We start from the raw sequence: 25,286 nt of genomic DNA, 5'->3' as shown, positions 1-25,286 counted from the left end.
CTACTCGCCTTGTGTGCCCTCACACATCCACTGGTCCCAACACTTCCTAACAGTCTGGTCAAACAGTCCTCGTAACTGGTGGTCTGTAGGGGACGTCCTGAGCCCGGTCACCTTGTGTGCCTGCATCCATTGGTCCCAACACCTCCTATCAGTCTGGTCAGACGCTCCTCTCTACTGGTGGTCTGTCGGGGAAGGGAGGGGGGGGGGTCCTGAGCCTGGACACCTTGTATGCCCTCATCCACTGGTCCCAACACCCTCTAACAGTCTGGTCAGATGCTCCTCTCTACTGGTGGTCTGTAGGGGGCGTCCTGAGCCCGGTCACCTTGTGTGCTCCCATCCTCTGGTCCTAACACCCCCTAACAGTCTGGTCAGACGCTCCTCTCTACTGATGGTCTGTAAAGGGCGTCCTGAGCCTGGTCACCTTGTATGCCCCCATCCACTGGTCCCAACACCCTCTAACAATCTGGTCAGATGCTCCTCTCTACTGGTGGTCTGTAGGGGGCGTCCTGAGCCCGGTTACCTTGTGTGCTCCCATCCTCTGGTCCCAACACCCCCTAACAGTCTGGTCAGACGCTCCTCTCTACTGGTGGTCTGTAAAGGGCGTCCTGAGCCTGGTCACCTTGTGTGCCCTTACACATCCACTTGTCCCAACACCTCCTAACAGTCTAGTCAGACGCTCCTCTCTACTGGTGGTCTGTCGGGGGTCCTGTGCCTGGTCACCTTGCATGTCCCCATCCACTGGTCCCAACACCCCCTAACAGTCTGGTCAGACGCTCCTCTCTACTTGTGGTATGTCGGGGGATCCTAAGCCCGATCACCTTGTGTGCCCCCATCCACTGGTCCCAACACCTCCTAGAAGTTCGGTCAGACGCTAGTCTCTACTGGTGGTTTGTAGGGGTTGTTCTGAGCCCTGTCATCTTGTGTGCCCCTATCCACTGGTCCCAACACCTTCTAACAGTCTGGTCAGATGCTCCTTTCTACTGGTGGTCTGTAGGGGGTGTCCTGAGCCCAGTCACCTTGTGTGCCCTCACACATCCACTGGTCCGAAACCTCCTAACAGTCTGGTCAGACAATCCTCTCTACTGGTGGTCTGTCGGGGGCATCCTGAGCCCGGTTACCTTGCATGTCCCCATCCACTGGTCCCAACAACCCCTAACAGTCTGGTCAGATGCTCCTATGTACTAGTGGTCTGTTGGGAGGTCCTGAGCCCGATCACCTTGTGTGCCTCCATCCACTGGTCCCAACACCTCCCAGCAGTACGGTCAGACGCTCCTCTCTACTGGTGGTCTGTAGGGGGTGTTCTGAGCCCCGTCATCTTGTGTGCCCCTATCCACTGGTCCCAACACCTTCTAACAGTCTGGTCAGATGCTCCTTTCTACTGGTGGTCTGTAGTGGGTGTCCTGAGCCCGGTGATCTTGTGTGCCCCTATCCACTGGTCCCAACACCTTCTAACAGTCTGGTCAGATGCTCCTCTCTACTAGTGGTCTGTAGGGGGTGTCCTGAGCCCAGTCACCTTGTGTGCCCTCACACATCCACTGGTCCAACACCTCCTAACAGTCTGGTCAGACGATCCTCTCTACTGGTGGTCTGTCGGGGGCATCCTGAGCCCGGTCACCTTGTGTGCCCTCACACATTCACTGGTCCCAACACTTCTTAACAGTCTGGTCAGACATTCTTCTCAACTGGTGATCTGTTGGGGGTGTCCTGAGCCTGGTCACCTTGTGTGTCCTCATCCACTGGTCCCAACACCTCCTAACAGTCTGGTCAGACGCTTCTCTCTACTGGTGGTCTGTAGGGGGCGTCCTGAGCCCGGTCACCTTGTGTGCCCTCACACATCCACTGGTCCCAACACCTCCTAACAGTCTGGTCAGATGATCCCCTCTACTGGTGGTCTGTAGGGGGTGTCCTGAGCCCAGTCACCTTGTGTGCCCTCACACATCCACTGGTCCAACACCTCCTAACAGTCTGGTCAGATAATCCTCTCTACTGGTGGTCTGTCGGGGGCGTCGTGAGTCCGGTCACCTTGTGTGCCCTCACACATTCACAGGTCCCAACACCTTTTAACAGTTTGGTCACTCTTCTCAACTGGTGATCTGTAGGGGGTTTCCTGAGTCTGGTCACCTTGTGTGTCCCCATCCACAGGTCCCAACACCTCCTAACAGTCTTGTCAGATGCTCCTCTGTACTGGTAATCTGTCAGGGGGTTCCAGAGCCCGATCACCTTGTGTGCCCCCATCCACTGTTCCCAACACCTCCTAACCATCTGGTCAGAATGGTCGGTGGGGGACAATTCATCGATACGACCATCCAGCTTCTCACATCCCAATAATGCGCCCCTCTCAGACTCTGGTAACGGGGTGATATCTCTTCTCTGCGTCGTAGAGGTGTCTAGTGGTCAACAAGCTCTACAAGCGGAAGAAGAGGTCACTACACACAAGGGGCCTCCGAGAGCCTCTTATAGGCCAAGGGGGGAACCACTTTTAGGGTTGCCGAGTGTAGTAGAATAATTTACCTCATGCGATTTGTATCTATGACATTTCAGAGGATTATTTTCCCTCAACTTCCCCTTTAAGGACTGCAGCTTCCTCCAACACTAAAAAAGAGGTTCCGCAGCAGACTTCAGTGTAATGACCGCTATGATGCCGGTTATAGGATCGTCACAGAATTTATACTTGTCCAAAAGGATGAAGAATATTCTCACCCTGTTCGAAAAGTGAACGCCTTCCAATTATAGTCTGAAATAGCTCTTGTGCCGTGTGATGTGCCGAACCACCGAGGCCACAAATTACAGAGGAGGAGAACTTCAATGGCCTACAGAAGCTGCTGCCGTCGCCCGTTTCGTGGTCTTCTGGTTTCCTTTATGCATATTCTGTTTGGTTTTTGGCTATTCTCTGAGGCCGAAAGATGCGGCGAGGGCGAGGGGATGGCCGGGCGGTGGCCAGAGATGGACGTTGAAGCTCCTGGGCCGCAGAGCAAAGTCTGCAAGAGCCCCCTAGCAGTTATAATACCGTCGTCTTATGTGGCAGAGGAGCTTTGAACCCTTTCAGAGCCAAGATGTGATAGTTGTCCTGCGTTCCCTATAGCTACATGTATCTGTGAACGCTGCAACAAATCAATATGGCCGTGGAATACCGCACCGCCCGTGGACAGGCAGCCTAAGTCAGGATCAGGACAGGATAAGTAATGTAGATTTCTGTAGATCATCTATAAACTATGACATTGTGCCCAGAGGTGGACAGGAACTTGAAGATCCTTACACCAACCAGTGTTGGGGCTGATGTTGTGACCTCATGTAGTTTACCGGCATGCAGTCCCGGCGTGATTCATAGTTGATCGGCTGAACGCCTTTTGCGCCGTTTGCTCCGCAGATGTCTTCACCTGCACATGATATACTCTAAGCAAAAAGCTAAAACCGTTATGAGAATGTGATTATATTATGGCCGCGCTCTAATCTGCTTGTCTCTGTTACAGACTCGAGAACAAAGCCCCCTTGTGCCCATAATTCCTCCTAAGACCTCACGGAGGATAGAGGGGTTTTGCACCTATAGTGAATGTTTGGCCCGACTCCCGCTGGCTTATTAAGGAAAGATTATGAATAGCTGCAAATATTTTTTAGGCCTAAAACCGAATGAGATAAAGAACCAACAGAACTCATTCAGCAGTTTTTCTCCTTGTGTCACTAATCTATTGCACAGGTCGCTGCTGGGGGCTAATCTCTGCGTCCCTAGTGTTGTAGCTGATTAACCCATTAAGGACCGGTGTGCTGATCAACCTGGATACATGAAACTAGGATTCTCGTGCCGTTGGACATATTGTCTGCTCTTAGTTGTCATTTAGTTTATTCGACTTAAAGAAGTTTTCCTATTAAAGACACTTCCCCATCCACAAGATAAATGTCCGATTGCTGAAGACCCAACCGCTGGGACCCCACAATGATCCTGGGACTAAGGGTGATCGTTCTCAGTGAGAGAAACCAAGTCATCTTGTAGATATGAGACCATTTAATGGCTAACAAAAATACATGATGTTACAGCAAGCTTTCGGATCCTCTACTGATCCTTCCTCAGGCTAAAATGGTCCCAACACCCCCTAACAGTCTGGTCAAACGCTTCTCTCTACTGGTGGTCTGTAGGGGGCGTCCTAAGCCTGGTCACCTTGTGTGCCCTCACACATCCACTGGTCCCAATACCTCCTAACAGTCTGGTCAGATGCTCCTCTCTACTGGTGGTCTGTAAGGGGCGTCCTGAGCCCGATCACCTTGTGTGCCCCATCCACTGGTCCCAACACCCCCTAACAGTCTGGTCAGACGCTCCTCTCTACTGGTGGTCTGTAGGGGGCGTCCTGAGCCCGGTCACCTTGTGTGCCCCCATCCACTGGTCCCAACACCTCCTAACAGTCTGGTCAGACGCTCCTCTCTACTGATGGTCTGTAGGGGGCGTCCTGAGCCCAGTCACCTTGTGTGCCCCCATCCACTGGTCCCAACACCTCCTAACAGTCTGGTCAGACGCTCCTCTGTACTGGTGGTCTGTAAGGGGCGTCCTGAGCCCGATCACCTTGTGTGCCCCCATCCACTGGTCCCAACACCCCCTAACAGTCTGGTCAGACGCTCCTCTCTACTTGTGGTTTGTAATGGGCGTCCTGAGCCCAGTCACCTTGTGTGCCCTCACACATCCACTGGTCCCCACACCTCCTAAAAGTCTGGTCAGCCGCTTCTCTCTACTGGTGGTCTGTCGGGAGGTCCTGAGCCCGGTTACCTTGTGTGTCCTCATCCACTGGTCCCAACACCCCCTAACAGTCTGGTCAGACGCTCCTCTCTACTGGTGGTCTGTAGCGGGTGTCCTGAGCCCGATCACCTTGTGTGCCCCCATCCACTGGTCCCAACACCTCCTAACAGTCTGGTCAGACACTCCTCCCTACTGGTGATCTGTAGGGGGCGTCCTGAGCCCGGTCACCTTGTGTGCCCTCACACATCCACTGGTCCCAACACCTCCTAACAGTCTGGTTAGATGCTCCTCTCTACTGGTGGTCTGTAGGGGGCGTCCTGAGCCCGGTTACCTTGTATGCCCCTATCCACTGGTCCCAATACTCCCTAACAGTCTGGTCAGATGCTCTTCTCTACTGATGGTCTGTAGGGGGCGTCCTGAGCCCAGTCACCTTGTGTGCCCTCACTCATCCACTGGTCCCAACACCTCCTAACAGTCTGGTCAGACGCTCCTCTCTACTGCTGGTCAGTAGGGGGTGTCCTGAATCTGGTCACCTTGTGTGCCCTCACACATCCACTGGTCCCAGCACCTCCTAACAGTCTGGTTAGATGCTCCTCTCTACTGGTGGTCTGTAGGGGGCGTCCTGAGCCCGGTTACCTTGTATGCCCCTATCCACTGGTCCCAATACTCCCTAACAGTCTGGTCAGATGCTCTTCTCTACTGATGGTCTGTAGGGGGCGTCCTGAGCCCAGTCACCTTGTGTGCCCTCACTCATCCACTGGTCCCAACACCTCCTAACAGTCTGGTCAGACGCTCCTCTCTACTGCTGGTCTGTAGGGGGTGTCCTGAATCTGGTCACCTTGTGTGCCCCCATCCACTGGTCCCAATACCTCCTAACAGTCTCGTCAGAATGGCTCTGTGGGAGACAATTCGTCAATAAGACCATCCAGCTGTTACGCGTGTTGTTTTTTTATTTAACGGATTTAGTGTATCCACTGGACCAACCCACCAGAGCTGAAGACAGTCCTGGAGTGATTGGTAGCTGATTCCTCAGATAGGCGTACTATTGACAGGAATACAGACAGAACTGGGAAGGCATAGACAGAACTCAGAACACAGAAAGGAACTTGTGGACAGACAGAGGCATGACAGACACCAAACTCCCAAAACACTCACCAGCATTCCCACACAATTAACCATATGGAATAGCTATAAAAGTATGAGGAATTAGTTCATGAATTGCCCAAGTCACTTAAGCCGTGAGAACACTTCATGGGTCCTCGTTGTCTCGTGGTCCCTACACTGACGAGACAGTGAACTCCTGATGGCAGGAAGAACGGCAGAACCTTACCTATAAGCGGAGTAATCGCCTCGATAAAGGCAACCCTGTGCTTGAACTTTAAGGCTGACTATCCTTGAAGGAGTAATACATGGAACCAGATGTTTGGCAGCAAAACAACAGCCTCTTCTAGTTGCTTGATTTTTTTTATTTTACAATGATTGTAAATACGGCACCAGAACTAAGCTCAGTGCATAGATACAATGTTGCAGCGCACTGTGAGCTGACATCCGAGGCAAGGAGATCATGAGGATAGCTAGGAGGAGGAGGATTCATGCACAAGATGATGCTGCATGGAGGAAGAAGATCCTCTGGCTAGACAAAGCCTCATAAATGGCACTCGGAGTCACACAGCGGAATCCATTTATATTTGTGATCGGCGGACCGATATCGTGTGGCTTCTGTTTCAGTGTACTTGAGAGCACGAGGCCTTGTGGATGATGCCGGTATAGATGACCCCCACATGCTGTGACCGAATGTTGTTGCATTGCTTTGTTATAGAATCTCCGATGTGACTTTTAGGTGTTTTCATGCATTTTTTATAAATAATTTTTGATTGTCACTGAGTAAAGGTACTATCAGACGAAACGATTATTGTTCAAAGAATCATCACTTTTTGCTCGTTGTCCACATTACTCGGGTATAAAGTCATTGCTGACTTTGCAGCGTCCGAGCGGAGCGTGCCAAAGTGGGGGAGACCATGGGTAGGAAAGATGGTTGTTACAGTTAGATCTGTAACTCAGTTGGCACACCACGGCACAAAGAGTTGTCGTAACTTATGGTTTCTAACGGTGGTTTGTCACGTGACGCCAGCACTTCATCCCGGACTCAAACAGTTGATGACGGAATAATAGACCCGAGTCCTGGTAACTCTGTTTAAGTAAACTGGAAGTGCGCAGATTTACTGTAGCTTTGAATTCCACAGAATCACAGCAGTCGTCTTGCAGTAATTTGGCAGATTAAGACTTGGTAGTGAGATGACACATTAGAGTGCATTTACTCTTCAACGCTCTCTCTCTCTCCTTGACTCTAGAGGTTTCTTCAGTATAACTCCCACAGTCCTAGTTATCTGTTGGGCTTACTGGACAATTATAAGGCCGTAGTGAAGTGGAATATAAGACGGCCTCTCTACTTTCCCTGGCTTTGACTTCACTGGGTATTTTTAGTAACTCACTGTTTTAGTGGAAAACGACTCTGAATTCTCTCCTCCACACAGCAGGTTGATAAGGGAGCTGGAAACTCCTGACTTCCTCCCTCCGAACACGCGTTGTCTCCTCTCACTCCACAGAATTACTCTCGCATGTCCTCCTCTGACGACAACCTCCTCCCGACTCTCTCGCTGTTTTCCCTCCAACTCCCTTGTCTTCCTGTCTCTTTCCTGCACTTCTTCTACTCCTCCCCCTAACATCCTGTCTCAACCTGATATTTTCCCACTCTGGGAGCTCACACCCCCCCCTCTACCAATCAGTGGTAGCATGACAAGCAGCCAATAAGCAGCCAGCTGTTGCTAAGCAGTTATCTTTAGCTTAGAGAAGAAAGGGAAAAGTTAGGGCTTCTCCAACTTACGGCACCTTCTATGTCTCCTAGGAGCCCATAGCTAGGTGCTACAGGACAAATGATTGTGACTATTCTGGAGGAACCCCTGGACCACTACAAGTCGTTCGGTCTAATACAGCTAATGTGAAAGACTGAACGAGTCAACGATGTATCTGCCCATCTAAACAGGCTGAATGAGAGCGCAGGAGTTAGCAGTGAGCGGCTCTCATTTGAACGAGAATCGGCTTGTCTAAAAAGGACTTTAACATGAAGCTGGACGTAGCCGTTCTGGCGATATAATGAACTTGCAGACATCCTCCAGCTGATAGATGTGAACTCGGCGCGGGACGTGTTCTGCATTTTTCTGCATATTGAGCAACAAATTAGAATTTTTTTATCTGAAGAATTATACTTTGACACAAAATTGCATGAAGGTGCATTTATAAAGGACTAAGTGGTATTTTTACAATATAACAGGCAGCTGCTTTCAGAAAATCCATGTGTACAGGTTTAACCCCTTCAGGATCAAGCCTGCTTATGTCTTACTGGCCCGGCAAAACTTTGGAAATCTGGTACGTGTCACGTTAAGGCCTCTTGACACAGGCGACTGCGATATTGCTGCTACAAAATCACTGCGATATCGTAGCTTTGTACCTGCGATTTTGTGGCGTCATTGATGCTTTCATCATGAGAAAGTTATTGGGTGTTTTTAATGTTAAAAGTGTATCGCACGAAATCGCAAATACGTGCTACGTGACGTGATAAACAGGGAAGCACGGGCTACAAAACATCGTAAATCGTGGCAATAATCAGCGTGCTGCAAGATAGCATCAGACAAAACAGCGCTAATGTGAAGGAACCCATCGGACACCATGGCCTTCACATACAAGCATTATGCAGCGCTGTCGCAAAAACATATTTGGTATCCCGGCGTCTATAAAAGTCTGATCTATCAAAGTAACGCATTTACCCCGCATGGTGAACATCGTCAGAAAAAAAAAGGCAGAATTGCGCGTTCTTGGTCGCCCCGCCTCCCAGAATCAAATGTAATAAAGAGCGATCAAATAATCGTGTGAACCCCAAAATGGCGCTAATAGAAACCACAGGACGTCCCGCAGAAAACGAGCCGGCGCAAAATCATGTAGAAGGAAAAATAAAAATGTTATGGCGGTCGGTGGATGGCGGCAGAAAATATAGATTTTTTCCCAAAGATATTCTAAAGTAGTTCAGTAAAAATATATATATATATTCGGCATCGTAGTAATTCCACTGAACCGCAGAACAAAGTTATCAGGCCATTTTTGCCGTAGAAACAAGACCCCTCAAATATGGCAGAATTTGGATTTTTTTTTCCGCTCTGACATCTCAGCGGATGGATAATTAAAACAGACTGTGGGGACGAAAAAAAGGGGTTAATTCTGCGTAGCTGCTGCCAATAGAGATTTGTAATTTGGACTTTTCAGCTGCACTAAACATTTCCCCACAGCCGTACATCAGTCTGCTCCTCCTGAGAGCGCCGGCCACCATGTTATACACGACAGCGCGGTCAGCAACATCCGGAATCAACCGAAGTGACAGATTTCTTCTCTAAGTTTTGCAAACATTTCTATTGTTCCCTACATGGAGCCGCGCAATACTCATCCTGACCACTAGATGGTGGAATACTGCTGTAGAGGTCTGTGCAGACTGCAGAGGGCGGGCTGAAGGTGTTACAAGGATGCGATATTCTGCACATCCAGGACGCTCTCACTCAGCCCGCTTTTTACAACAGTTAGGGCTCTTCCACACTTGCGTTTTTCTTGCACGCTTTTTTAACGCGACTTTCTAATGTTAAAAAAAAAAAATCACAAAACACAAACCTGCGATTTTTGTGCGATGCGTTTTTAACATTTGACGATGTAGTGTGAAAAAACCGCAAGTGTGCCAGAGCCCTCAGCGTGCCGCTTCATACGCTGCACTAAACGCTGTAAAACGCTCCCGTAGATTTCAATAGGAACTTGCAGACTGGCGTTTGAACGCCGCATTTCTAACGCTGCGATTTTCGAGTTCTGTCGGCTCTATCTTCGTGTGTTTTAGTGCTTCTAACGCGCCTCGTCGCCCATCGCAGCGATGGGATGCGTAAAAAAGCTGTAAAATGATTGCTCTGCGTTTTATGCTTGTATTTTCTTACCCGTGTAATGGCATCGACAGACGAGCGTGTGCGCAAATCACTCGCCACAACGCAGCGTAATTGCTCGTAAACAAGGTTTTGAGATGGCAACCATCAGACTGAGACACTCGTGTCGCGCCGAGGAATGTAATTGCTGCGCTGATACGGTTCAGACGCGTAATACTCCCTTTCCGTGGAATAGAATGGCTATTGGAGCCCGATCCGGGCGGCTGTCGTCTTTCGCTGCGTTGTCCGCCAGTCACATCCTTCCGTCTGCCATGAACTTCTCTGCAGAAAGATAGGGCAGGACATCAATGGTTTGCTTCATCACGTGTTGCGGGCGTGAGGTTCATATGTGAAAAATGTGCGCAAACATGTTTGTCTGTTTAACCCTTCATGCGCAGGATGCAGCAAATCTGCATGTAATATGTGTATCTTCACTAAGGATTATAATGCTGCGGATTATGCGCCAAAGTGGGATGTTTTTTTTGAAGAACGTAAAAAAGGCTGGTCTGAATGGCCGATATAAAGCAGTGGACCTTCAGCACTGTGTTGTATTTACGCAAAAAATACGCTTGCGTGCGTGAGCTCTTCCCGTGGTGCTCATACTCACAGCCCTAGTGTTGGACAAAATGGCACCATCTCTACAGCATTGCACTCTGCACCCAACTTTATCTCCCCTCCCCAGCTATTTCTGTCTGGCCAGCGGCACTGCGCTGACTAGAACCGCACTGTAGAGCGCTGTCCTCTGCTTATCATCCCCCATCTCGGATCAGGAGGGGGGTGTCAAACAACACGGCAATGGCAGCGACCAGCTCTCCATAATGGGGACTCTGTAGCATTACCCCCTTACACGTCTGGATTTTCCTATCTCAGTAATGAAGAGCCAAGATGGAGATTCAGTGAGAGGCTGATCGAGCAGCGGGATAACGTGATGCTCCAGGGCCCAAATGCGAAGTCTGTAACAAGGACCCTCCCTGCGCGTCAGGAGCATGAAGAAGGGTGCGCGCCGCACGCCGCGGGTTGGCATGTTTTTATAAGTCATTATGCTGTAAGGGTTTTACTAGTGATGCGATATCGCCACCTAGTGTTTGTGTTGCATGCCGAGATGTGTGGCACTAAGAGGAAGAAGGGTGTGATGGTGGCCCTGTGGGTGCTGTGATGGTGGTCCCGTGGGTGCCAGGATAGTGATCCCGTGGGTGCGTGATGGTGATCCCGTGGGTGCTTGATGGCGGTCCCGTGGGTGCCAGGATAGTGATCCCATGGTGAGTGATGGTGGTCCCATGGGTGCCGGGAGGGTGGCCCTGTGGGTGCTGTGATGGTGGTCCCATGGGTGCCAGGATAGTGATCCCGTGGGTGCGTGATGGTGGTCCCGTGGGTGCCAGGATAGTGATCCCGTGGGTGCGTGATGGTGATCCCGTGGGTGCTTGATGGCGGTCCCGTGGGTGCCAGGGTAGTGATCCCATGGTGAGTGATGGTGGTCCCATGGGTGCCGGGATGGCCCTCTTGAGGCTAGGTGTATATAGCAGTATTCCGCACTGCTTTGTTGTTGTCGTCAAGGTTACGGGAAGGAAGGCCGTCTCCACTTCCCTGTAGACCCTGAGACTTGCCGCTGTCACTCCAGTGTGGAGTTGGTCTCCATCTGAACTCTTGGCCTACAGCTGAACGATTATATTGCGCCCGCTAAGTGGGCGATAGTGGGACTTTACTTGTGACGCATTTTGGTTCCGTTGTACGGCAATAAGAAACGCACCGTAAGTTACTGTTGCCATTCATAAACCCCACGTCTGGGCGTTCCTGCGGCTTTGGCTCGTGTCCCTCACCCGTTGGTCGTAAGCCCATGGCTGCACTCTTACAGGCCTGTAATCACCAATAAACAAGGACCCATGGGTATGGAGTCCAACTCAGGCGGGAAGCCTCGCCGGCATGGCGGCTGCTACTGGCTCCTGAGGTAAGAAAGTAAGACCACCAACCCCCTTACATGCTGGGGTTTTATGTGGCAGAGGGGCTTTGGGCACCCTGAGGTGTTGCCCCGCTACATCTGCCCCTTCATGCCCCTCGCTACAATAGGCCCCTTTACAGTCACTTGTCCTTGTTAATCACATCTAACATAAGATGCCCTTGTTGCCCATAGCAACCAATCCCAGCGCACATCAGTGTCAGACATGTAAGCTGAACTCTGATTGGTTGCTTAGGGCGACACGGACATCTTATGTTAGATCTGGTGGCTGGCAGTATAATACTCATCCTATATCACACCCCCATATAATATATCTGTTACTACCCGCTATACGGAGATCGTCCGGCTCACCTCTCTACAGTAACTGAGTACCAGACCATGCGGAAAATTACCAAGAAATCCTCGCCCTCGTGCGATCGTGAAATGTACCTTTGCCAGGACAATGGGACACAAATGAGGAAAACGTTCGGTTCCCAGGAACTTGTAAATTGTCTGGCACAATGCTGATAAATGTATCCCGGCCTCCTTACAGCAAGGTCACTCGCTCCTTCGCCGCTGGGCACATCCCGTGTTTGTCGTGGATCCGTTCCAGGAGCGTTAACTTGTCACATTAAATAAGAAAAGTGAGAATTGCGTAACCTTTAGTTATCGGGAGTCACATGAGGAGGACAGAGTCAGCGGCGGTGACAGGAGATTAGTCAGAGTTCCTACATCAGTCCTTGTGTTCCAGCGGCAGAAATGGCCGCAGGACGGATCTGTGTGATGCAGATCTGGGCTTATAAGGCCCAGGCGTCTCTGGTGTTATCCGGGGGTCTGTTATGGCGTGTGCTGACAGGTCAGGGAAGTTCGTTACTAAGTCAAACTTTCCTGGCCAGTGCTCTGATTGGCTGTCACTAATGACAACATCCGGACCTGAACCAACCTGGTCCTGATGGCGGCGCCCGAACCAAAGTCTGTAAAGTCTTTTTACACGTAATGATTGTCACTCAAAATTTGCTCAAACCAACAAAAGTGCGCAATAATCGCCACGTCTAAACGCGAGCCATCACTTTTCGCCTGTCATTCATTTCCCGCTCAGTCTGTACATAGGAATGTGAGCACTGAGCGAGCCATGAGGGGTTCTCAACAATGATCCGCCCGTATCAGCAATGTGTACGAGCGCAAATAACCAGCGGTGACGTCACTCGCTCGTTCGAACCAGAATTGTCCCGTGTAAAAGGGGCATTGGTAACAGCCTGTTTGGGCGTTATCTGCGGTGGGGGCTGCCATCGCCCACTCATAGCAGAAATTAAATGTACAACGCTGCTGCACAGAGCCCAGACAGCAGCAATGTAAATTTACAGTGAGCGTCCCTTGGTGGTATAAGGGAGTATCTGTCTCTGAAACATTGATGGCCTATCCTGCGGATAGGCCATCAATATCTGGTCAGTGAGGGTCCGCTGCCTGGGACCCCTGCCGATCAGCTGATTGAAGGGGTTGCAGTATTATGTGAGCTGCAGCCTTTTCAATGTCTACATCTGAGTACGATCTTGTTCACACTTTTCATAATGGCAGCTCTGAGTGCCGCTGCTTTGCCCCATTGAAATGAATGCAACAGCACTGCAGTACTGAGAAGGGCCGCTATAAGGTGTACTGAAGGGCGTTCTGAGTATTAACAGAATTGTACTTGGATGTAAACATTGAAGAGACTGCAAGGCTCACACAAGCACTGAGCCCTTTCAATCAGCTGATCGGCGGCGGTCCCTGATATTATCCTTGACACAATTTACACCATTTTTGGTAACATGATGCAATCATATGACTGATTGGTCTCTTCTGTATAAATGCTTTTTTAGTTTGCTCCCCCTAGTGGCAGCCTTGTCCTGAAAAATATGTACTGTTTATACAAATGACTGAGAATCTCTCAGAAAAGGCAAGTGAATCTAATAACCGGAGCAACTTTTTGTAAAACTTTTGCAGTATTTGATTATAATTATTAGTTCTGATTTTACATTTTGAATTCTGTGTTTGTTTCCAGGCTGGAAGTGATGGGGAAACTATCGGGAACTGTCCATTTTCTCAGCGTTTATTCATGATCCTCTGGCTTAAAGGCATCGTATTTAGCGTCACCACAGTGGATTTGAAGAGGTATTATTAGAGTTATGCTCTGCCATTCATGGCTAAAGGAAATGCATTGCAAATATTTATTAATCCTTTGATTAACATGGTCATCACACTTTGAGACAACTTGTGTTAAAGTGACCCTCAAGTCAAGAGCAGTACAGCAGCATGGGGGACATTATTCAGCAGTGCTGAGCAGTGGAAATGTGACTACAGTAGCTGTAACACAGTAAATCACTTACTATTAACAGCATCTCTGTGAGTTTCTCTCCCTCCTTCCACTCCCCTCTCCCTGTTCTCTCCATAGATTTCTATGGGCAGCTTCACTTTCTGTAATCTGTCTTTTTGTGTCTGTTACTAGAGACATTTGACAACAGACACAGAGCAGCACATTTTATATGAAGTGATTTGCACTTCTAGTTATCACACTGAATATCATATTACAGCGACCCTCCAGTCAGGAGCTTGATATGTAAGTCAGTACCTGCGGAGGATGACGACCTGCTATTTATTATTCTCCGTTCTTGCATCTTAGCTGCTCTTTAGCTCTATTAGGGCAGAGCTGTGATCTGCGACTATAGTTTAGCTACAGTGCATAATATAAAGTTGCCTGGAACGCACAAGCCTCCCCCGCCTTCAGCCTGAACCAATGATTAGACAGGGAATGTGTCATAGACTACCACAGATTAAGTATGCAGATCACTCGCTGTTCTGTCCTCCTCCCATCTATACAGATTTAAGGCTCTTTTACACACAACAATTATCACTCAAATTTCGCTCTAAAGCCATCTTTTGAGCAATAATCGTTGCGTGTAAATGTGCCCATCCTTCACTTTTCTGCTGAACGATGATTTTATGTTCAACATAAAATCCATCATTCGGCAGAAGAGCTGATAGCAGGGGCTTCACGCTGTGTTCTCCATGGGGAGTGCTGTTAACATTGTCTCAGCTGTCAGCCCTGCGGCAGAATAAAGAGAATGTATTCAGAGAACAGACCAGCCCCTGTTCTCTGAATATCGCTCCTGGCGGCTCACACGCATTAATAAGCTACTGATTGGCATTAGTACCAATTAGTAGTTTATGCAAAATGATCGTTTAAAAGCCATCTTTTGAATGATCATCTTTGTGTGTAAAAGGGCCTTTAGATTAGAGGACAGAGCAGCCGCCGAACAGCCACTCATCCCCAATATAAGAGCCATTGAAAAGTCACTTCTAGCTCACCCATAGCTTCCATCTCCTGTCGTACATACAAAGGAGGTGACTCAGAGACGGCTTATTCATGAACAATCCATCACTAACACAGAAGCTGCTGCAGCTAAGAGGAAGTGATTTACTGTCTCACAGCTGTCATAATCATATCTACACCGCCCAGTAGCGCTGTATAATGTCTCCAATGCTGATATTTCTCAGTGTGTGCTACTGCAGTTATCTCCATGTTTAATATATAGGAGACACTTACCAGCAGGCTCCCCCCTCCAGCTCAGAGAGAACTGAGAATTAGAGATACAAAAGAAAAACAGCTGATCAATGCAAGATATAAGTTCTATAATGACTAGATATAGAAGGACATTTTGTACGCTGGCCTTAATACGATTTCCCTGAGCACACAATGCACCTAATACGTGAAGAGACGCACGCCCCTTCATATATTAGGTGCGTCTCAGCATTTTCGCGACCTGCACAGAAATCTACGTTAGTTCCTATTTGGCGTACATTTCTGGTATCATTTACATAAATTATCTGATAAAATATATATATATGTCTTTCGGCGCAGGGTCCACGCCCCTCCCACAAGCCACACCCCCATATCAGAGAAGCTGCGTATCACAGTATAACGAGGCAGATTTGCCGCTCAGGAGGGATAACATTATATTGTTATTACGGATCTGTTCCCAGTTGTAACACCTATACCTCTCTGCAGTATGTGTGTGCAATGCATAGTAAATAATCCATACTGTCTCCATAGGAAACCTGCCGATCTGCACAACCTGGCGCCGGGAACAAACCCGCCATTCATGACGTTTGATGGGGAGGTGAAAACCGATGTGAATAAAATTGAAGAATTCTTAGAGGAAAAATTGACTGTGCCAAAGTAGGTCTAATACAATTATCATATATAGTATTTATATCGTTAGATCTGTTTATTAAGAAGTTACCTAACTGCCGACCCGCCGTGGCATTGACGGGAACCTGGCACCAGTGTGGAGCAGGTTAAGCTAATGCAAGCACAAACATGTAGAACTCAGTCCACGCCTTTTCTTCTTGCAGCACCGAATGTCATCTGATCTTCTAAAATTGTCCTTTAAGAATTCCCGCGCTACATGTTAACCCATCCTGAACGGTCCAGTGGGCGCCGGACATCCCTGTCACCCGCCGCGCCCTCCAATACCCAGCCAATAGCCATTCTCTTGTGTGGCCCTCTATAGTCCTGCCCAAAACTGCGCATGTTCTGTACAACCGCAGCGGTGCATGCGCAGAAGAACGATCTGCACCAGTCCACAGAGAGGGGCCCATTAATGGAGTGGGGCCCCACCCACCAAATCATTTGGACTGGATTAATATACAGCATGGGAATTATTAAAAGGAGGGGCAGGAAAGGGTTACAATAAAAAAAAATAAGTCCTGCTCAGCGCTGCAATCTCCCACCGATCCAGCGCCGCCGCTCCTGTCTTTTTTGACGGTCTTGGCTTACTTTGGCTGCAGCAGTGATGTATACATACGTGATCGCTGTAGCTAATCATTGACCTGAGTGGTGTGCGGCTCGCCGCGGTCAGCGACTGGCTGCAGCAGTTATGTGTGCTTACAGACACCTCATGAATGCAGCTTACCAGCAGAGACCCCTGCGGTGGATGCAGCGGAGGTGCTGGACCTGCGGGGATCCCAGCTGTGAGTAGAAGTCTTTGATTCTTAGGCATTTTTTGCCCTCTTCCCACTTCTTTACATCAGAACATCACGATTTGTGAATTACCTGCAACACGTTTTCATCTATTTGAGGGCCAGAATCTTCTTGACCACTGTAGGATGCCACCTATGCAGATGTCCTCGGAGTGCCAATAACCATGCTACACCATTGGTGGTTCAGTGATAGATGGCAGTGGGTCATTGCATTCATATGTAGGTAGCAGAAACAAGCGCCAGTCCTACTGCCACCACCAATGACTATGGGATACCTGAAGAGCTTAAAGGGGCTCTCCTACCTCCAGCTATTGGTCACCTGCCGTTAGCTAGATAACCAGGAAGTCCCCCCTTTCTTTCTGTGTCCCCCGGACATTCCCAATTATGTCCTTCTTCCCGTGACATCACACCTTCACTTCTACAAAACACCAGTGATTGTCTGTCCGCTGTCTCCAACACAATGTCGTCTCTCTCAAAAACTACCATCTACTGACCAACCTAAACCTGACATCTCCATCTCAGTGTGTGGCACCACCGTACCACCCCGCAGCACGCCCGCTGTCTTATACGATTCTGACATTTCCTTCACTCCTCCTACACAGTCAATTGTTCGCTCATGTCACTGGCGCTTCAAAAACATCTCCTGAATCTGCTGCCCTTGCCACACTGTGGAGACATCGAAAACCCTTATTGTCACTCGTATCCACTCTTGGCTTGACTGCTGCAACTCCCTACTGATCGGTCTTCTCCTTACTAAACTCTCCAATTCATACTGAGTGTAGCAGCCAGGCTTATCATTTTGTCAAGCCGATACACTGATGCCACCACCCTGTGCCAGTCACTACACCAATGCCTCTACCCTGTGCCAGACACTACACTGATACCTCCACCCTGTGCCAGTTACTACACTGATGTTACTGCCCCATGCCAAACAGCATACCGATACCTCCACCCTGTGCCAGTCACTACACTGATGCCACCACCCTGTGCCAATCACCACAACGATACCACCACAGTGTGCCAGTCATTACACTGATGTCACTGCCCCGTGCCAGTCACCACACCGATACATCCACCCTATACCAGTCACTACACCGATATCTCCACCCTGTGCCAGACACTATGCTGATATCTCCAACCTGTGCCAGTCACTACACTGATGCCACCACCCTGTGCCAGTCACTACACCGATGCCTCTACCCTGTGCCAGACACTACACTGATATCTCCAACCTGTGCCAGTCACAGAATTGGTGGCGAGTCAGTCAGTCAGTGAGGGCTTTTGCCTTTATATAGACTGCCCTACAGTGGGTCATTCCGTGTCAGTTCAACCAACGCTCCCGGTCGACCATCTCAGATTTCAATGAAACTTTGCACAAAGATAGACCCTGACCCTAAACTAGGATAGCCAGAATATTAGGCTTCAAAGTGCTTTGGTTCACGAGCTACAGGTCTTAATCTAGGGGGTTGTCATGTGATTACAGCCTACAGGTCTTAATCTAGGGGGTTGTCATGTGATTACAGCCTACAGGTCTTAATCTAGGGGGTTGTCATGTGATTACAGCCTACAGGTCTTAATCTAGGGGGTTGTCATGTGATTACAGCCTACAGGTCTTAATCTAGGGGGTTGTCATGTGATTACAGCCTACAGGTCTTAATCTAGGGGGTTGTCATGTGATTACAGCCTACAGGTCTTAATCTAGGGGGTTGTCATGTGATTACAGCCTACAGGTCTTAATCTAGGGGGTTGTCATGTGATTACAGCCTACAGGTCTTAATCTAGGGGGTTGTCATGTGATTACAGCCTACAGGTCTTAATCTAGGGGGTTGTCATGTGATTACAGTGAGCTACAGGTCTTAATCTAAGGGGTTGTCATGTGATTACAGCCTACAGGTCTTAATCTAGGGGGTTGTCATGTGATTACAGCGCGCAACCTGAAAAAAGGGGCGATTTCAATCCATTGCCAAGCCAGTTCCAATGACTCTAGAGCAATGAAACTTCACACACTAGGAGAACTTTTGGTGCTGAATCCAGCTAAGCTCCTCAGACTGCCCCTCGTATCATCATTCTGCCACCATTGCAGGTCAAAGGAGCTGAAAAATTCTATCGCGCAAAATAAAACTCATATTTTAAGCAGTAATAACTCCTAATCAATGCGATCCGACTCGGCTCTGAATGTATCAATGTGCAAAAATTGCCTGGCGAGTTCAGGTGAGCCCCAAGCTTTGGCCTAAGATGGTCAGAATATCATTGAGTGTTGCATAATGATTGTGGTATATTACAGTGATCACTGGGCTTATTTATTCCACAAATGCTAGCCTTAGATAATCTTAGTATCCAATATGGATAGAGTGCTAAATAAGCCCAGTGATCACTGTATATACCACAATCACTATGCAGCACTCAATGATATTCGGACCATCTTAGGCCAAAGCTTGGGGCTCACCTGAACTCGCCAGGCAATGTTTGATCACATAAGTTTCTTGAGCACAAAAAGTTGTCTCATTCCAAAAATAATTTACCTTCTCATGATTTCTAAACTAATTATACATCCATGCAAAACTTCCACTTCTTTTATTATTTGACCTCCGCGAGTGCATAGGACCTTCACAGGCATTGATATTCTCCCATCTAGAAGGTCTGGGAACAAAATGAAAAACATCGAATCTTGTAGAGCAAAAAATTCTCTTCCAAATAGAACAAAAATGAAAAAAAAAAAATGGAGTACATTCCGATTTTCGCCTTTGAAAAAGGGAAAAATTAGCAAAAAAGTGTTTTTTGCCATTTTTGACTCCTTGTATCTTAAGAGCTCTGCATCCTTTTGGGTCCATAATGTGAATAATGAGGACCATTTCTATGGAGTACACATTGATACATTCAGAGCCGAGTCGGATCGCATTGATTAGGAGTTATTACTGCTTAAAATAGGAGTTTTATTTTGCGCGATAGAATTTTTCAGCTCCTTTGACATGCAATGGTGGCAGAATGATGATAAGAGGGGCAGAATGATGATACGAGGGGCAGTCTGAGGGGCTTAGCTGGATGCAGCACCAAAAGGTCTCCTAGTGTGTGAAGTTTCATTGCTCTAGAGTCATTGGAACTGGCTTGGCAGTGGATTGAAATCGCCCCTTTTTTCAGGTTGCGCGCTGTAATCACATGACAACCCCCTAGATTAAGACCTGTAGGCTGTAATCACATGACAACCCCCTAGATTAAGACCTGTAGGCTGTAATCACATGACAACCCCCTAGATTAAGACCTGTGGGCTGTAATCACATGACAACCCCCTAGATTAAGACCTGTAGGCTGTAATCACATGACAACCCCCTAGATTAAGACCTGTAGGCTGTAATCACATGACAACCCCCTAGATTAAGACCTGTAGGCTGTAATCACATGACAACTCCCTAGATTAAGACCTGTAGCTCGTGAACCAAAGCACTTTGAAGCCTAATATTCTGGCTATCTTAGTTTAGGGTCAGGGTCTATCTTTGTGCAAAGTTTCATTGAAATCTGAGATGGTCGACCGGGAGCGTTGGTTGAACTGACATGGAATGACCCCTGTGTATTTCAAGCATAGACTTCTACAGTCCCGTGTTCTGTATGCATGTTAACCATTGAGCTCCTTATTTCGCTAGCATGTAGCTTACACACCACGCCATTATAAGACATGACATGGAGTATAATAGTCACTTATGCACTACTTGTATTTGTTATTTTAGGTATCCTAAACTTTCACCGAAACACCCAGAATCCAACTCGGCTGGAAATGATGTGTTTGCTAAATTTTCAGGCTACATAAAAAATTCCCGGAAAGATCTGAATGAAAGTAAGTAAAGAGTTTATTTCTGGTGGCCTCCATACTGCACACCCGGGATTATGTCATCTACAGGGGTCTTGACTGGCGTATTAGAGGGCGCCAAACTGGGAGGATTGTGGCAGGATTTAGGACATGCAGAAGGGTGGATAAAGATTGTGAAGGTAGCAGACACACCCGGCTGTGGTGCAGAATCCGTACAGGACAAGTAATGCATGGACGCCGGGGTGCATGGTGGTGGGTGCTCTGTCACCCGCTACAGCTGGGCATGGACACTGGGTGCCCTTGGGCTGAGTTTTAGCAATGAGGCATCCGAGCCAATAGCCCCTGATGGAATAGGCCCGAGTTGTGACACTGGTGGGTAACCTCTACCCAGACCTCTCACCTGAGGGGGAAGCTGGTGCACTATGGGCATGAGGTCCAACTCCTGGTGCTCCACCGGGGAAAGCTCAACTCCAGACATGGGCTCAATACTAAGAATAATGCTCAATAAAGCAGATTTTATTAAACTCTTTCCCCATTTGATCCTAAGGCTCTTATACTTAAAGGGCCACTCCAGCAAAAACGCATGTTTCCACACCCCCCTCCCCCACCTGGTTGTCTGTCACACTTTGGAGGTCTCCTATGTGTTTTGCAGTCACTTCCCTACAGTGCAGCCCCCTTCTTGATGCTGAAAGATCCAGTACCACATCTTCCGCAGGTCAGGACAATTTAACCGCTTAAGAACCAGGCTGTTTTGTACCTTAACGACCAGACACCTTTTAGGGATTTTACCCATGTGGCGGTTTTACTACCCTATTTTTTTCCTTTAGCTATCAAAATTATTTTTGCAGTGTTTTTTTCCCGTGACACATAAGTCTATTTATTATATCTTTTTTACTGACTTTTTATGTTTTATTTGGGGTAAAAAGCTTAAAAAAATAATTTTTTTAAACATTTCTAGTTATTTTTTTTATTTGTATTTTTACGCTAAAATAAAGTATGGGAACGGGTTCCTCATTTTGTTTCGGACTTTTCAATATATAATATGTATGGTTTTGGATTGCAGGGCGCTTATAGCGACGTTTTAGGTTGGCATCAGCTTTGTGTTATTTTCTTTCTTATGTATTGTTGTTGTATTCTAGAATATTGTTCTACTCATGTATGTAATTATGTTTTTTACTATCTGTGTCCCCCATGACGTCATGAAAGACCTCTGGGGGACATTCACATGTTTTTTTACATTTTTTTATTTGACACTTTCCCACTGTAGCTGGGGCATCCAGAGGAGCCGCATCTATAGGAGCCCCAGTTACAGGGAAAAACAACCCCTGTAGTGACATTAGTCACTGGCAGAGCTGGTCAGGGTCTAGTATGACCCTCCAGCTCTGCTGTAGCAGGGAACCCCGGCGGTCACATGACCACCCCCGAGGCTCCCGTAGTGAAAGTTACACTTTACTTTCACTTTCTAGTACACAGTGCTCAATGAGTGCTGTGTACTTGGGGAAGCAGAAGGCGGAAAGGGTTAAATACCCCTGCTGCCTTCTCCTCTGGGTTATCAGCTGTCACTAACAGCTGATAACCCACTCCTGCCTCTGATTGATTGCAGTGACAGGAGGCATAAATCCCCGCCGTAATTTTACATACAGCTAAGCTTTAAGCCCAGGACCAGGTGCCGTAAATTTACAGTGCCTGGTCCTGAACGGGTTAATCATTATTATTCTGTATTTCCTGTTCTTCTTCAGCTTTAGAGAAGAACCTGCTGAGATCCTTAAAAAAGCTGAATGACTTTTTGAACTCACCGCTGCCTGATGAGATCGATGCCTATTCCACAGAGGAGATCACCGTCTCCAACAGGAAATTTCTGGATGGGAATGAGCTGACGTTAGCAGATTGCAACCTGTTACCAAAACTCCACATAATAAAGGTGGGTTCTATAGAAGATATTGAGCTGTGAGCTGCGATCCGGTGAGCTGCTAATGACTATGAATGATATCTCATACAAGATGTAGAGGGTCCTACTGGAGCTCTCATAGTATCCTATATACCCACCTAGGCCACTGGGCCTTACATGTTCTATATAACCGCAGCTGCTCATCGTAGAACTCAGGGATAAAAAAAGGACAACCTTTTTGCATTTTGCCCCAGTTCAGTGCTTTGCCCTCCTTTCTGCTCTCTATCTCATTTCTCTCTCACACTTGGACTTGACCAAGTCTTCTTCAGAGTTGAGGTCACACCCAAACGACTTTCTGGCGCCAACCTAACCCTCTATATCAGGTCCTACTTCCCCGCTCAATGACTCCCACAGTGCAGCATCCCAGTGTTTCCTGAAGTCGTCAGAGTCTCAATGTGGTGCTGCACCTGTCAAACCTCCCATGATAGACAGAAGTTCCCACCATCATCACCCCAAACTCTGTGATCGAGGGGCTCATTCCTAATGAAAAAAAGATGCTTCCAGCTGAAAATTTCAGACTTTGCCGTGTTCCTAAAGTCTATGCAGTAATGGTGGGGGGAGTTTTTCTTGGAAGTTCATCTATTTGTACTCCTCCTCTACCATCAGTTTCTGAGGCAAGTAGTAGTAGTGGTCCTAGCATGGTCGGCCATATTCGCCCGCATGGACCTGCTTTTTCTGTCTCCTGGTGGCCCAGAAGCCGCTCCCTGCTCCTCCTTTCAGCTTTAGTTGTCAGTCACAGTGAGGGAACCTTCACATCATTTCAATGGCGAAGGATGAAAACAGTCACAAGATAGAACATGAACAATGTACGCAATGTCATCGCTGCAGGACTGTCGGGGACCACCGGAGTGGCAGTACTGGAGTGAAGGGGGATTTGCTGAGCTTTCATTAATAAAGTCATTTTCAGCATAATGATCAAAGTAAGTTATTAAAGTGACCCTCTGGTTTTGGGACAAACATCTGAAGGGAGTGGGGGTATATTACTCCACTGCTTATAAGCCCAATTTTCAGTTGACCAACATACCTGTAGCAATCTCCTAACTACCTAAAGCCCATTGTGCACTGCTCTCTGATTGGGCAGGGTCACATAAACAACTCTGGCCAATCAGAGCAAGTACAGTCCATTGGTAGTCTAATGGTACCAATGTACTGTGGGGATTAGATAGTCTGAAGATTGCGTTGGGCATCTTGGATGGCAGAAAACAGGACCCGAAACCAGTGGATGGGAGGGACGTGCGAGAGGACCAACTACAGGTAATATACCCCTCCCTCTCCGGTACTGGGACAAAATATTGTTCAGAAACTGGAGGGTCGCTTTGAGAAGTTTCAGTCATTTACAAAACCACTAATTGTTTTTTAATGTTTTTAGATCGTTTGCAAAAAATTCCGGAATTTTGAAATCCCGGCCGAAATGACTGGAATCTGGAGATACCTCAAAAACGTGTACACCCGGGATGAGTTCATCAATACGTGTCCGGCGGACTATGAGATCGAATTTGCATATTTCGGTGTTGCCAAACGAATGAATATATAAAACAAATATTGCCGATTTCTTCTAATTTTCCGTCTGCAGTATCATCGGTTCAGAAGGGTCGTCTGTCAAAATCAACCCACCGTATTTACTGGAAACTTGTGTAGTTAGAGTGAAGCGACCCTTTAAAGCCAAATATTGGCCATAACTATCCAAATGACTTATTTGTCTATTTCTACACCGTCTTCATTTATGTTCGCACACAGCCGGGCGGCCATTTTGAAAGCAGCCATTTTTTTAGTGAATGAATAATAAAGTGCATTTTTTTGCCCCTTAAAATTAAAAAAATCAACCTGCGGCCGCCCCCCCCCCTCCCCCCCCCTGAGATTAATTACACATCCTGGAAAAACACAACTGCCATTACAGTTCGCATAGGGAGTCGTCACCCAGCCGCCTCAGAACATTTATAGTTAACCGATGGGAGCTTATTTTAAAGGCAATTAGACCTCACTGTATTCAGGGCTGTTGTAATACCAGAGGGGGCCCAGTCCATCGGTATTATAATATTTTCCCTCCACTGCTGCCCAGCCCTCTCTGTCCCAAACATTTTTTGTGGCAAAAACCCCACTCATTCTCACAGCCCCAGGCCCGGCCCTCTGTCTTCTCTCACTTCCAGGTCCGCCAGTCACATGCCCATCTAAGCATGTGACTCTTGCAGCCAATCACTAGCCTCAATGGGTCCAGAAACCGGTGATTGGCCACAGTCATCACATACTTTAACAGCCACATGACTGCTGCACTTTTTAGCCTCTTCAATACTTTTCAGCTCTATCTGCGTCCTGATAACACGGAAACTAGCGCCGCTGCCAGGGGGTCGGCTAAATGTGCACCGTTTGCCCCGTGGCTAAAGCAGCCCTGAATGTATACAAGTTGTCAGATGCCATTCAAAGGTCTGGGAGAGCCGGGCGAGAACTCTTGAAATGTTATGGTGGCCATCATTTATCTTCCTTCCTCTCCAATAGAACTTAAGTTGAATTTACTTTTTCAGAACTTCACAAGAAAAGAACAATTCGATGGAAAATGCTTTTAGGTTTAGGGAATTGAGACCCAAAACATAGAAGATCAGATTTTGTGACACCTGAACCTGCAAGTGCCATTAAGTATATGTGAACCGTATAGAGAATGATGTGAGGGATTTCTTGTGTATTTATGTGACACTAGAGCTTTGCGGATCTCGATTCTTTCTTATGGTGAAGCATGTGGTTCTCTTTCTATTGGGATCTCAGCTACTTGCAGGGGCCTACCGGAAAAGTACAAGAAGCTGTAAAAGAATGTAAAAGTCTCCTTTTAGTATTGCAGTCATAATGTATGATCGACTATCAAG

The 25,286-nt window shown here is 47.8% G+C and overlaps 1 protein-coding gene across 1 annotated transcript in view; it reads left to right on the top strand.

Moving 5' to 3' along the window:
* CLIC6 (chloride intracellular channel 6) overlaps positions 1–24,696 on the top strand; it is a 45,529-nt gene extending 20,833 nt beyond the window's left edge. Inside the window, exons 2-6 of the mRNA XM_066599000.1 lie at positions 13,704–13,813; positions 15,753–15,878; positions 20,404–20,510; positions 22,223–22,404; positions 23,801–24,696. Coding sequence (XP_066455097.1) covers positions 13,704–13,813; positions 15,753–15,878; positions 20,404–20,510; positions 22,223–22,404; positions 23,801–23,965 — 690 coding nt within the window. The 3' untranslated portion in view covers positions 23,966–24,696. The remainder of the gene's footprint in view (positions 1–13,703; positions 13,814–15,752; positions 15,879–20,403; positions 20,511–22,222; positions 22,405–23,800) is intronic.
* The last annotated feature ends 590 nt before the right edge of the window (positions 24,697–25,286 follow it).

The sequence above is a fragment of the Eleutherodactylus coqui genome, chromosome 4 (genome assembly GCF_035609145.1).
Source record: "Eleutherodactylus coqui strain aEleCoq1 chromosome 4, aEleCoq1.hap1, whole genome shotgun sequence".
NCBI lineage: Eukaryota > Metazoa > Chordata > Amphibia > Anura > Eleutherodactylidae > Eleutherodactylus > Eleutherodactylus coqui.
Note: the sequence above shows the minus strand (reverse complement) of the source record. Positions and strands in the feature narration are given on the sequence as shown.